At 45.5% G+C, this 13,789-nt stretch overlaps 2 protein-coding genes across 5 annotated transcripts in view; both read right to left on the minus strand.

The window, feature by feature from the left end:
- Positions 1 to 9,483: 9,483 nt before the first annotated feature.
- LOC135699069 (uncharacterized) lies at positions 9,484 to 10,212 on the minus strand. Its single transcript, XM_065219242.1, has one exon. The coding sequence runs from the start codon at positions 10,210 to 10,212 to the stop codon at positions 9,484 to 9,486; it is 729 nt and encodes a 242-aa protein (XP_065075314.1).
- A 1,138-nt stretch (positions 10,213 to 11,350) lies between these two features.
- The window catches only part of rdgB (retinal degeneration B), a 140,992-nt gene continuing 138,553 nt past the window's right edge, over positions 11,351 to 13,789 (minus strand). For all 4 annotated transcript variants that reach the window (XM_065219282.1, XM_065219284.1, XM_065219281.1 and 1 more), the window contains one exon: positions 11,351 to 12,519. The gene's annotated coding sequence lies outside the window, so the exon portion shown is untranslated. The remainder of the gene's footprint in view (positions 12,520 to 13,789) is intronic.

Consider the following 13,789-nt stretch of genomic DNA (forward strand, 5'->3'; position numbering starts at 1 on the left):
CTTTCCGCTATCGATCTGCTGCAGCCATTGCTACGAAAGCCGCTGCCCTCGCTGCTAAGACATCCGGGAACGAAAGGGTCTTTCTCCTCAACGAGGGGAACAGAGCCCTCCGCATTGCAGCCAACCGTGACCTCCTCCCGGTGGCCAGGGTCCACTGGCATGGAGAGAAGAGTTGGCGATCAAACGTCGTCAAAATAAATAAGCGGATTAAGCTCTGTAGCTTTGAGACGTTCTGTTGCAGAGCTTCTCTGGTCGGTTTATCCGGGCACGTTCATCACTTTACGGACCGATCGCGGTCGCGGGCTGGAGTTGGACTCGGAGTGGCAGGACCGAACACTGCAACGAGTCAAAGTCTACCGGAGGAGTGTTCCGTCTTTTCCACTGACGCAGCAATCACTCCGCCAGATCAACCGATCTTCGTGTTAACTGACTCACACAGCGTCATCCAAGCGCTGGAAGCCGAAGTCCCGAGCCACCCCTGGATACAAGCCATTACATGGTACGCCTCACCTTAACCGTCTTTACGTGGATCCCCAGACACTGCGGTGTTCCCGGAAACTAGACTGCAGTGGCGGGATCTGGCGCATCACTTTCCTGAGGAAGATCAAGGAAACCGTACGCCCCTGGCTGGACAGCGCAAAAGTACAAGGACCAGCGGATCATCTCAAGACTCATGGCTTGCAAGAAGTGCCAAAAAACCATTTCGGACTCCGAACGTATTGTTTGTCGCGGTTTTTGTGGTGACACATTTCACGTGATTTGTGCCAAAGTTGATCTCGAACTTCTCGATCAACTTGGATTGTACGAGAAGAATGTCTTCTGGATGTGCGATCACTGTGCGGCGCTTTTTTCAAACGGCCACTTCCGTAATATCGTGAGCCGTGACGTCAATCAGACTTCTGTGGCTCCAAACGCGGTTGAGTAGTTGAGAGAGGACATCGAGAAATTGAATTCGGCTGTTATTGCTCTTGCAACCAAAGTGGAATCGAAGATCCCAGTCAGCTCAACTCCACGTTGGCCTAAAAATGACCGCTTTGATTCCGGTCGTGGCACCCCGAAACGTCGCCGTACTTCATCTAGCACTGACGACAAGCCCATACTGTGTGGTAAGAAAGCACCTATCGACTCGGTCAGAACCGTGGACCTGAACGATGATCTGGTGTGGGTTTACTTATCGGCGTTTCATCCCACTACTACGAACGATGAAATTTCATCTCTTGTCTCTAAGTGTTTGTGTCTGGAAACAGACGAGAAACCTCGGGTTGCCAAGTTGGTTCCCAGAGGAAAAGATCCGTCAACGTTAAACTACGTTTCCTTCAAAGTCGGCGTCAACCAAAACAAACGGGATGTTGCCCTTTCCTGCGATTCGTGGCCGGAGGGCATTCAGTTCCGTGAGTTCGATGATTCCAAAATCAAAATCACCCGTATTGGTCCAGCACAGTGACACCAGTTCCAGGATACTTCCTTTTCAATTACTAACGTGCTGTTGGGCGGATCTGGGACGCAACAACACAGCGCTTCGGAAGCCTCTGATCCCTCCGAACCAGTCGAGCTGTTTGTAGATCTAATCATCAGAAGTCGTCCTGGCACCGGTTTTGGAATCGGTGACGAGGTCTTCCAGCCTGTACTTACAGGCAAGTATCGATACGTTCCAAAACCTTCTTTTTCTGAGCCACCTTCCGCTTCCAGCAGTGAATACTTAACGCAACCATCCGATCCAACCTCGCCTTCTGAAAACGACGTAGTAAGCTCGATGTCTTCTGAACTCTGGATGAACCAATCTGCTTTGCAACCGGGACGCATCGTGGAAAGCTTTATGGAAGCCCCCGGTTCCTCTAACTCAGTCGTGCTAATTCCTGTCAGCGTTCATCATAGTCGTCCTGGCCCTGATTTTAGATGTGGATTGGGGGTCTTCCAACTTGCTAGAACAGGCGAGTACATAATTAATAGCGCAAATAAGATGTCTGATGCCGATCCAAATTTCAGCACCTTGAATGCCGCCGAATCAACTCTCGTACCTCGGAGCCCGAAACGCGCCGTAGAAAGCCTCGTGGAAGCCCCTGATCCCTCCGTCTCAGTCCAGCCATTTGCTGCCGCCGCTCACAGTCGTTCCGGACCTGTAGTCGGATGTGGAGAGGGGGTCTTCCAACCCAGTCACTATGGCGAGTATCCGCATGGTATTGTTAATGTTCATTCGCTGCCTGATGCTTCCGTGATTTCTAGGGAGAACAGACGTTCGATTGTAAGCCGCAAGCAGGACATCGTGATTTTCTTCCAAAACGCCGGCGGAATGAATTCTGATGTTGACGACTACCGGCTTGCTGTATCGGATCGTTGCTATGATGTGATTGTCCTATGCGAGACGTGGCTCGATTCGCGAACGCTTTCCAGCCAGGTGTTCGGATCCGATTATGAGGTTTTTCGTTGCGATCGGAATCCAAACAACAGCCGAAAATCTACTGGTGGTGGCGTTCTTGTGGCTGTCCGTTCCGGATTGGAGGCGAGAGCAATCGAAAATGAATCGTGGAACAGTGTGGAACAGGTTTGGACAGCCATTAAACTGGGCGATCGCACATTATTTTTGTGCGCATTGTACATGCCACCAGATCGAGTTCGTGATCTTGAACTCATCGAGACTCACTGTCAATCAGTCTTCACAGTAATGGAAAGAGCGACTCCAATTGATGAGCTATTCATTTTTGGGGACTTTAACCTAGCAGGCGTTTCGTGGAGACCATCCCATAGCGGCTTCCTCTATCCAGATCCAGAACGTTCTGTATTTCATGCAGGAGCTATCGGCCTTCTCGATAACTATAGCGTAGCAACGCTTTCTCAAATTAACTACGTAGTCAACCAGAACAACCGTAGTTTGGACCTCTGCTTCGTGAGCACTCAGGACAATGCTCCGTTCATTTCCACAGCACCTTGTCCACTAGTTAAGCTTGTTCCGCACCACCCTCCTCTGATTGTCACTGTTGAGGACAATCTCGTTCGTGATTTCGATAGTCTTCCTGCTGCGGTTTCTTATGACTTTCGAAAGGCCGACCATCGAAGCATTGTAGATGTGTTGTCAAACATGGACTGGGAGAACATTCTCGATCATGACGACGTTGAGGCCGCTGCGCAAACTTTTTCTCATGTCTTGGCATATGTCATTGACAGACACGTCCCGAAAAGAATTCAACGCAAAGACTCTCACCCTCCCTGGCAGACGATTGAGCTGCGTAGGTTGAAGTCGATCAAGAGAGCAGCATTGAGAAGATTTACGAAGTATCGCACGCTTCCTCTGAAACATCACTACGTGAGGCTTAATCACGAGTATCAGCGAGCCAGTCGTCGATGCTTTCTGCGATTTCAACGAGGTATTCAGCGTAACCTTAAACTTCACCCGATATTTGTCGCCTTTTTTCTGTCAATTTTGCCAGTGTGTTCACTGATGAGAGACTAAGTGACGACCATGTTTCCCTCGCAGCCAGGAACATCCCACTAAATGGTCAAACGCTGAGTGCAATTGAGATGTCAACGTTGAGATGATTTCTAACGCTGCAACGCAGCTAAAATCGTCCTTCAACCCTGGACCCGATGGAGTTCCGTCCGTGTTTTTGAAGAAACATATTGCTTGCTTGTTAACTCCACTTCACCGTCTATTCCGGATGTCTCTTTCCAGTGGTATATTTCCATCCTTCTGGAAATGTGCACACATGTTGGAAGCAAACGAGCCGTGGATAACTATCGTGGAATTACATCGCTGAGTGCTGTTTCGAAACTATTCGAGCTTGTTATTATGGAACCGTTGCTCTCTCACAGCAAGCAGTATCTGAGTGCTGATCAACACGGGTTTACTGGCGGTCGCTCTACAACCACCAATCTGCTATGCCTACCATCCTTCATTACCGATAGTATGACTGAACGGGTACAGACGGACGTTATATATACCGCGGCATTCGATAAGTTGAATCATGACATTGCGATTGCTAAACTTGACAGGCTTGGGGTGAGCGGTAATCTCTTGAGTTGGTTCCGTTCGTATCTTACTGGTCGCCAACTTATGGTTGCTATAGGAGATTGCAAATCAGCTAGCTTGTTTGCCACATCAGGTATACCGCAGGGAAGCCATCTGGGACCGTTGATTTTTCTACTCTACTTCAACGACGTGAACCTGGTTATCGAAGGACCTCGATTAGCATATGCAGACGACCTCAAAATATTTTTACGAATTTGCTCGATCGCTGACTGCCACAATCTTCAACATCAGCTTAATGTCTTTGCCAGTTGGTGTACTTTAAATCGAATGGTAGTGAACCCAGCAAAGTGCTCTGCCATAACGTTCTCACGAAAAAAGCAACCGATTGTATTCAGCTATGACCTGCTGGGAACGACACTCGAACGCGTGAATCAGGTGAAAGACCTGGGTGTGGTGTTGGATTCACAGCTAACATTCAGGCAACACATTTCTTATGTCATCAATAAGTCGTCTAGGACTTTAGGATTCATCTTCAGGATAGCTAAGAATTTCACCGATGTCTACTGCTTAAAATCTCTTTACTGCTCCCTCGTACAATCGACGCTTGAGTATTGTTCTGCGGTTTGGAATCCGAATTACAACAATGGTGCCGAGAGAATCGAATCTGTTCAACGTCGCTTTCTTCGTTTTGCGCTTCGTAGACTGCGCTTCGGCTGCCCAGCTACGAGAGTCGCTGCCAACTGATAAACCTTGAACCTCTCCGGATTAGAAGGGACACCAACAGAGCTTTGATTATCGCCGACACTCTACAGGGACGAATAGATTGTGAGGCTATCCTAAGGCAAATTGACCTAAACGTGCAACCCCGACCACTCCGTAACAACCTCATGCTGAGACTGCCACTGCGTCGCACGAACTACGGGGCATATGGTGCGATTTGTGGACTACAGCGTGTGTTCAATAGAGTCGCATCTGTATTCGACTTTCACCTCACACGTGATGCGCTTCGTCGGAGATTCTCATCTGTTTTCGCCGGCCGCAGTGACTGACAGAGAAAATTAGTGTATTTCCATTTATGTTTTTTTTTTACATTCTGACCATGTTGCTTTGTTTTTCTTTCTGTGATTATTTGACATGTAATTTTACTATTATTATTTTTATGATTAGTATTATTAACATCATTTGGGCTACAGCCAGCCTGTTGATGTATGGCAACAATAAACAATAAACTCCGGACCGGTCATGGGAGGATTTTTCGGTGGGACACCTTTCCGCAAGGTTTGTTCAATTTGCAGCATTCCCGCCTCGGTGGAACACGTGCTCTGTGTCTGCCCGGAGTTCCAGAAGCTACGCGAACAACAGAAGAAGCAGTTCGTTAGAGAACAACAAAGATCTTGTAGCTATCGCCGATAGATGAACTAGGTGATACGTTAATTGATGAACCTGCTGGTGGAGATCCTGCTGAAAGTGAAGTACGCAAAAGCACGAGCGGCTGGTGGTGTTCAATTTGCTGCAAACCATGCCGAAATCGTTCCAGCAGCTGGTGACAGTGACATTCACGCAGCGGTATGGATATGATTACTCTGAAACCTACGCTCCGGTGGTGAAGATGTCGTCGGTTCGAATGGTGCTGGGATTGGCAAACCAGGAGAATTTGCTGATCCACCAGATGGACGTCCGGACGGCGTTCTTGAACGGTCATCTCTCGGAGAAGATCTACATGCGCCAACCTCCAGGATTTGAGGAGGGGGATCGAGTCTGTAAGCTAAACAAATCCATCTACGGTTTGAAGCAGGAATCGAAGGCGTGGAACGACTATTTTCACGAGTTTGCAACCCGGATCGGCCTTCGCAGGTCCGAGAGTGACAGCTGCCTGTACGTATGTGAGCGTGATGGTGAGAAGGTGTTCCTGCTGCTGTATGTCGATGATATCCTCGTCGTCTCTCGTTCCTTGGGTGTCGTCGGTACCATCAAGAAGCTGCTGAAGTCGGAGTTCTCGATGCAGGACATGGGCGAAGCGAAGATGTTCCTGGGATTGAAGATTAACCGAGACGTGTTGTCGGGACGAATGCGACATAATGACAAAAGGGCTTCCTGCTCCTAGATTTGCAAAACTGCGGATAATGCTGGGAATAATCCATTGAGGCGGGATCGGGGTGTTAGAAGTACAATTGATCACAGCAATCTATGAATATACGATTGTATCAAGTCTAGAAAATAAAACTTTCATTCCTTTGACAACCACCAAACAGTAAAGGTGTATTTAGTTTTCACTCTGTCAAAAGTACGGCCATCAGCGTTCAACAGTACGTCCGATGAACAGAGTCCAAAGTTTACCTCGGGTTCCACAGTCTACGCGAAGCTGTATCAGAATACGAACAAATGGAAATGGGCTTCCGGCACTGTCCTTAAAGCAATTGGAGGAGTCATTTTCAACGTTCTGCTCGATTACCAGTCAGGTCGGAGGAAGCTTATTCGGTCACACGTGAACCAGCTTCGACCTAGATGCGATCATATACTCAAGCCGGTATCAACACCAACTCAATTGGACATCCTGGTGTATGACTTCGAACCCATGTGGCGTACTTCAGCACAGCATAACGCTGCACAACAGAATACGAAATTGATTGAACAGCATCAGGATGACAGTTTAGACCGCGACGAATTCTTCGAGACTGGTGCAACGAACTCCAATCCACCAACAGGTAAGCCATCAACATCGAAATCTCCCAGCCACCCTAATTAAAAATACCACACCTGAAAGATAACTCAAATGATAGAACTGTTACAAACTAACAAGTAAAACGACGGTTCGCGTGTTTTACCGTACTTTGCTATTTATTTTGTCGTCGATTACAAGCAATGTTATTGCCGTTTGCTTGATATAACCACAGTAGCGCTGATAGCGCATCGGGGTAGTAGGGAGCAATCAAGGGGTATTATCGTTAACATCCTTCCCTGTTTGTATGATGCGACCAAGCCGCCATTGAAGTGGAGCCATGTTGTCCTCTCTGATCACTACCTGGATACCCTTCTTGATCAACACCTTATTCTTGCACCGCTTTCCACGAGGTTGAAGTTGGTTCAGGTACTCATTCAACCATCTGTTCCAAAAGTCCTGTTTATGTTTCTGCAGATGTTGCCATCGGAAAAAGGAAGACGTCTTCACTCAGCTGTAGCTTGGTTTTGGTACTGCAGTCAGCTCAAGATCCACTAAGAAATGGGCTGGAGTCAACGCCGAGATATCGTTTGGATCTTCAGAGAGCTGTGCTAGCGGTCTTGAATTTAGTACTCCTTCGATCCTCACCAGTACTGTATTCATCTTCTCGTTTCTCACTCGATTATTCTCCAGCATTCGTATTTCATCAGCTAAACCTTCTCTTTGCACTTGTGCAACTCATGAATTGTAAGCACTCCAACATTTCGATCTGTTTGTTGTCTTTGACGGCAGTTGTTGACAAATCGGTAAATGTAGGTCCAGATTCGCTGAAGCTACCGGAAATTGCTGTAACGTGTAAGCAGCTCACATTCCTGATGAATGGATACAAAGGAACATGTGGCAGCATTGTTGTGTAGCTCTAACTCTTCATACGTGAACGTACCATTGGTGATGTTGTTGTAGATATACTCACTATGCAGCATTGAGCCATACCACCAGATGCTTGCATTCTGCAGTCTAGTAGCTGGAATCCCACGGGAAGCGATATCTGCAGGGTTGTTCTCGGACTCGATATATCGCCATTCCCATTGTTGCGTCAGCTCTTGGATCTCACGAACTCTGGTACCAACGAAAATTCCTAGACCCAGAGCTGGCTTTTCAAGCCAGCAAAGAACTATCTGCGAATAACACCAAAGGACGACCCCCTTTATCTTCATATCCAAATACTTGATGACCGAAGTTACAAGCCTCGCTAACAGCAGCGCACCGATAAGTTCACCTCGGGGAATCGTGAATGGTTTCATCTTCTTCTTGCTGTCGTGTTTTTTTTTTGGTAACGATGCAACGCGGGTCTTGCTGCTCAACAAATGCATTAATGTACTGCCGTTCGTCTTCAGGCATCGTTGATATACGCACGCTCCGTACGCTGCCTTGCTTGCATCCGAGAACCCGTGTATTTCGAATGTAATGGCGTCATCTTCCGCAATTCTGACTCCGATTGTTGTGTGCTCTTCGATTTTAGCTTGTTGTTCTCGGTCCTTGAGAGGAATGCGAGGACGAGGAGTTCTGTGGAGTTTGCACACCACTTATGCAAATGGAAGCCTCCGCGCTGTAGCAATGCAATCAGCTGCTGTTGACATTCCTGAACTTGCTCAATCTCGTCGGCCCCAGACAGGACGGCCCATATAAAAGTCCTTTCGTACCACTTCTGCCGTAATCGGGAAATCCTTATCTTCATCGTCAGCCAGTTGTTTCAGACAAATAGTAGCACAGAATGGAGCACATGATGTACCATACGTGACTGTTTTCAACACTTACGCTTATGCGTGCGATTGTTGGCCAATAGAACTTGAAATTCCTATCCAAATCGCAGACCCAAACCTGGCGAAACATTTTGATAACGTTAGCCTGAACACAAACCGATATTTTCTTGAGCGCATCACAATGGCTACCAACGAATCCTGGAGTACCGGTCCTGCAATCAGCACATCGCTAAGCGACAGGCCTTCCGACTACGCTGACGCCGTAAACACCACGCGTAGTTTTGTGGTTTTGTGGTTTCAATACTGAATGATGGGGTAGACAGAATCCTTCACGTAGCTTCTCGCTGTGCTCCAGCTCAATGTACTCCTTGATAAATGCTGTATACTGCTCCTTCAACTCTGGATGTTGGAAGCCGCCTTTCAAGCTGCACAAACCGCTTCTCCGCCAACGATCTGGAACCGTTAAGTTGTTCAACGGAAGACCGTAACGGAAGTCGCACGACAAAGCGTCCGTTGACTCGACGTTGATTCAGTGATTGATGGCTCACCACACACTTCTTCTTGTTCCCAAAATCTTCGCACAATGCTGTCCAGAGTTTCTTCCCCTTGTCCAAAGGCTGCTACCACTGTTGGCTTCTGAACGCTGGGATACGAGCCACATACGATCCAACCAAGCTCGGTGCTCCTAAGCGTAGGTTAATCCTGTTTTCAGTCGTTCTGTTAGAAGCAGACCATAGAATAGATCCGCTCCGATGAGCATATTCACCTTAGCAGGCACGTGAAACCTTGGATCTGCCAGTTTAACTTGAGGTGGAATATGCCATTGACGTAAGTCGATCCTGCGTCCTGGAAGAATTCCTGTTACTTGTGGCACGACTAGGAATTCCAAAACCCATGCTGCATCATGTTGTGTAGATTTGACTTTCGCAATCGTCTGATAGGTTGCTGCGCATCTCTCACCGTTGATGCCAGCGATAGGGATCATGACTGCCTTACACTTGAGACGCAAAACGTTCAAAGCATGTTCGGACATGACGTTCGACTGCGAGCCGGAATCGAGAAGAACTCTCAAACGCTGATAGGCTTCTCTAGCGTCTTCAACTTCGACGACGGCTGTCGAAAGGATCACGAAATGCACCGCAACCGCTGATGGTACAAGCCCTAGATCTGCACTGACTGACTCGATGTCCTCGTTTAAGGCAGTTAAAACACAACTGTTTTTCCTTGACCTTCTCCACACGCTTGGACATGGGCATCTGCTTCAAGACGTTGCAGTTGTTGACGCTGTGTGAGTCGTCGCAAATTCCACACGTTTCCTCAATTTCCTGTTGTGCTGCATGCACTTTCACGGTAGGCTTCGGTTTGGGAACCAATGACCTTCCATGTTTCCATGTTTCGACAGGCTTTTTCGCTGCATTTGCTTCACAACGTTCGAGAGTGAAACATCTACCTCGAAGAAACTGGATCGTTTCTTTGTATTTCGGGATTTCCTTGTGCTTGATGGTATTTTCCCACTGATTTAGCGTCGCATGATCAAGCTTCGACGTCAGTAGGGAAATCATCAAATTCTCGGAAATTCCCAGCATCTTCTTGTCGTGGAACTCCAAGTCTTCAACGTGCCGGCTGCATTCATCCACAAGCTTTCTTAACTCTGCCGCACTTTCATTCTCCATTTTCGGGAGGTTTATGATTCCATTCGTGTGTAAGTCAAGGATTGTGCGCTTGTTCTCGAAACTCTTGAGGATTTGCTCCGCCGCTTTTCCTTTCAGCGAGTGCGTCAGGTAGTGTAGCTTTGTTGCGTCCGACAAGCCCGGATACTTCAGCATCAAATCTTGAAACAGCTGCTTGAAACGAAACCACCTTTCGTACGTCCCATCAAAAGATGGTAACGGGACGTGAGGTAATCTGGGTACTTAGTTGACGATTGCAGGCTGTCCCAGAGCTATGAATGGCACACAGTTACTCCTGCATTTTCGCGATCACGGCATCCCTTCTCACGGAGAACGTATTCAACCTTGCTCCCAGTTGTTGCTTATGCATTTTCTGATCCTTCTTTTTTTGAGCGATCGGTGAGTGGACGATGTTCGCTCCACCACTGCTGAATGCACCAGGCTCGGGTGATTGGTCTTCTTTATTCTTTTACACTCTCACTAATTGTTTTCTTCCGAATGATCGAAGCAGTTCTGCTTTGTTTACTTGAGCACGTTTCTTCGGGACCTTCGACATTTCGATGCGAATGGTCTGAGGTTTCATTCGATCAGAGGATGATTTTTGTGTAAAGGGTAGATGGACATTTTGGACATTTAATAATCAACACTTCCTTCACTAGTATGTTCTGCTTTTATTGCACACATTTTTTTAACAATTACTTTTTGATACATCAGTTTTCGCTTCTTTACCCTCAGTTTGCCTTTTTTTCTAGCAATAATAATCCACAATAATACTAAATTTCTCTTCCTTTTTTTGTTTGTTTGTTTGCTTATTTGTTACCAGAACCATTTGTATTTTTTTCTCTTTTCTGTTTTGTTTCCGAAAATATGTATATAGTAAAACAGCCATTTAGTTTCTAAGAGTTTCTCTTTTTCCATTGTTGTTTCTGTGTGCCCTCCTCTTGGTCACCAGATCGTTCTGCTCGTGTAATTTACCCTTCTTCCGTTTGTTTCGTCTTACATTATATCTCTCTTGTTTTCACTTTTAATGCTTTCGTTTATTGTGGTTGTAGTTGTCGTTTTTTTACCAATGTGTATGTGTGTGTGTAAAGCATTTCACAATTTTCTACTTTTGTGTTGTTTTCAATGACAACACTTTGTTCTTCAGTTTACTTCTGCTTTGCGCTTCCTGTGAGGAACATCACGTTTGTTTGGTTGTTCTAATGCTTTTTGTTTTACTTTTTTAGTTTAATTCCTGTTTGTTTTCAGGAAAAGCAATGCTTTCTTTAGATTGATATTTTTAGTTTTGGTTCACTTTTTGTTTTTTTTTTTAACAACATCAAAGTATGCTTTTGTATGCGTTTGTGAGATTATTTTCAGAGTTTGCTTCGATCCTACTAGGATTGTCCATTTAGCATTTGTTTAAATTAATTAATTAGTTTTGTTCTTGTTGCTTCGCTCTAACAATGATTCTGCTTTGATTGAGGGAGATCTTCTCGCAAGTAAACACGTTGGGCGTCATGGGTTTAACATACTCGTCGCTTTGGTAGCCACATCGAAAGCATTTACCGGCTTTCCTTAGGATTCAAACTTAGGTTTGAGATGACACTCTTCCGACGTAATAAATTCGATCAAATTCAATATGAGAATCGTAACAGTAATATCAACATGGGTCCGATGAAAAAATCAGTAGACGCAACCTGTATTCAACATCATGTTTGGTTTGTAGGTATTTAGGTAGGTAAATAACGAATAAAACCAAATTCTTTAGTTGGAAATTGAGTGAGTGAGTGTGTGGGTGTCAGTGAATCTGATTTGCTCTTACATTGCCTCTCTATTATCTCATTCAAAAATCAACAACCTTAATAACGTGGCTCGTAATATGAGTGTAACAAATACCTATTTAGAATATCTTTGTTTCTCCCCCGTCGATAATGCTAACATCTGATTTGTTTTTTTTTTTCTGTTTTTTGAACACTAACACTAAATTATTCGAGATTTTCTTTACACAATTGCTACGATATTTTGTTTGTACCCCAACCCATTTTCCATGTAATATCAACAAACACCTATATTCTTCTTATTTTAAACATTCACACAGCTGACTTTTCTTTTCCTTTCTTTTGATATTGAACTTTGACCTCCTTCTTTTTGCAAGGTTTACATTTTGTTTTAACTTGATATAAATTGCTTCACACAGCAGAGCAACAACAAGTGTGTCCGTATTTTTTTCTCTCTGCTGCAAACGGATTTATTCTGTACACAAAAAAGTCAACAGGTGTCCACGTTTACATTTACGACACTGTCGTGTTCCATTTAGGGTATATTTTCCAACGAGATTACTGCATTTTAACTTTGGTTATTTTTCTTCTGCCGAATCGCATCTTAAGATTGGATTTATTTACTTTTGTTTTTGTTTGCTTAACAGTTGAACGTACATCGTTCTTACAACAGGTAAGAGACAGTCTTCTTTGAGCCAGGTACCTTCAAAGGAGAGAAAACGGGGTGGTTAGTCAGTGTGGTGTGATTGAGCGAAGCCCGAATCGTTGTTAACTTAACGGATATGAAAAGCAGATCAACAGTTGGGTTTGGTTTTTAAATTTCCCAGAGCCTAACTAACATTTACAAAGACAATTCTAGTGAAATACCATCCAATGAACACAATCAGTTTTTGCTCATGCTCCATATACCGCTTACTTTTGTAAAAAGGGCTATATTTCGGATCAATTGCAATAGATATATAAAATTGTATACATACTTACACGTTAACAATCCTTAACATACATTGGTTATTATCACTTTACGCCTTATTACATGAGCATGGGCATGATTGACCGCCCGCAGATGCTACTCCGTTATTGCCAGATCAGCTGTAATTACACAGCGAACCAATAGACGTTGCTTGGAATTAGCAATCATCCTCATGGTGTTTGTGGGTTTGAACCCACGGTCTTCTGCTCAGTAAGCAAAATCGATCGCCACTAGGCCACCAAGCTCCTCATTTCACAAAATAATTATGATCAAGGCCTCGTTAATTTGTTGTTACCCTGTGGACGACGAGGGAAGAAAGGATAGCTCCAGTATCGGGACGGACAAGGGAAATTCAGCCCATTCCCCGAAGGATTTCGCGGGAACAAAGAAAGTCGCAGCATCTCTGGAAGATGCAAGCAACAGCAAAGTGCTAACACACCGGCCTTGCCCAAGTCGGCCAACTTAATACTCCAATGGAACGATAACGGCTTCCTGCAGCGGATTGGAGACCTCGAACGTCTATACCAAGCTGATACCCCCTGGGTCATCGCATTGCAGGAGGTAAACAAAGCCTCCGTCGAACAGATGAACCGCTTCCTCTTCGGACGATACAGCTGGACAAAGAAAAGCGGTAGAAATTTCCGACGCTCCGTAACCATTGGGGTACTAAACACGGTACCTTTCCGGGTTATCGACTTGGACTCACAATTACCCATACAACTTACAGAACCAGTCAACATCACCGTTGCCTGCATTTATTTGCAGCGAGACCCTAATGAATCTGTACCACGCATCCACGGACGTCAACGCGCACCACTCAATTTGGGGTTGCCCTCGGTCGGACCTTCGTGGACATATTCGAGAAGGAAGATATGTTAATCTTAAACGATGGTGCTCCAACGTATTTCAACTGGAGATACACATCCGCTATCGAAGTAACAACCGCCAGTCGCCATATCGCTGGTAAAATGCAGTGGAACGTTAGTTAGTTACCTGGACGGTA

This window comes from Ochlerotatus camptorhynchus, unplaced genomic scaffold (genome assembly GCF_037179485.1).
Source record: "Ochlerotatus camptorhynchus isolate MF236.1 unplaced genomic scaffold, CSIRO-AGI_Acam_v1.1 ptg000102l, whole genome shotgun sequence".
Classification (NCBI taxonomy): Eukaryota; Metazoa; Arthropoda; class Insecta; order Diptera; family Culicidae; genus Ochlerotatus; species Ochlerotatus camptorhynchus.

Excerpts from the sequence above, each read along its gene's own strand:
- LOC135699069 (XM_065219242.1), bottom strand. The coding sequence starts at position 10,212 with ATGCTGAAGTATCCGGGCTTGTCGGACGCAACAAAGCTACACTACCTG.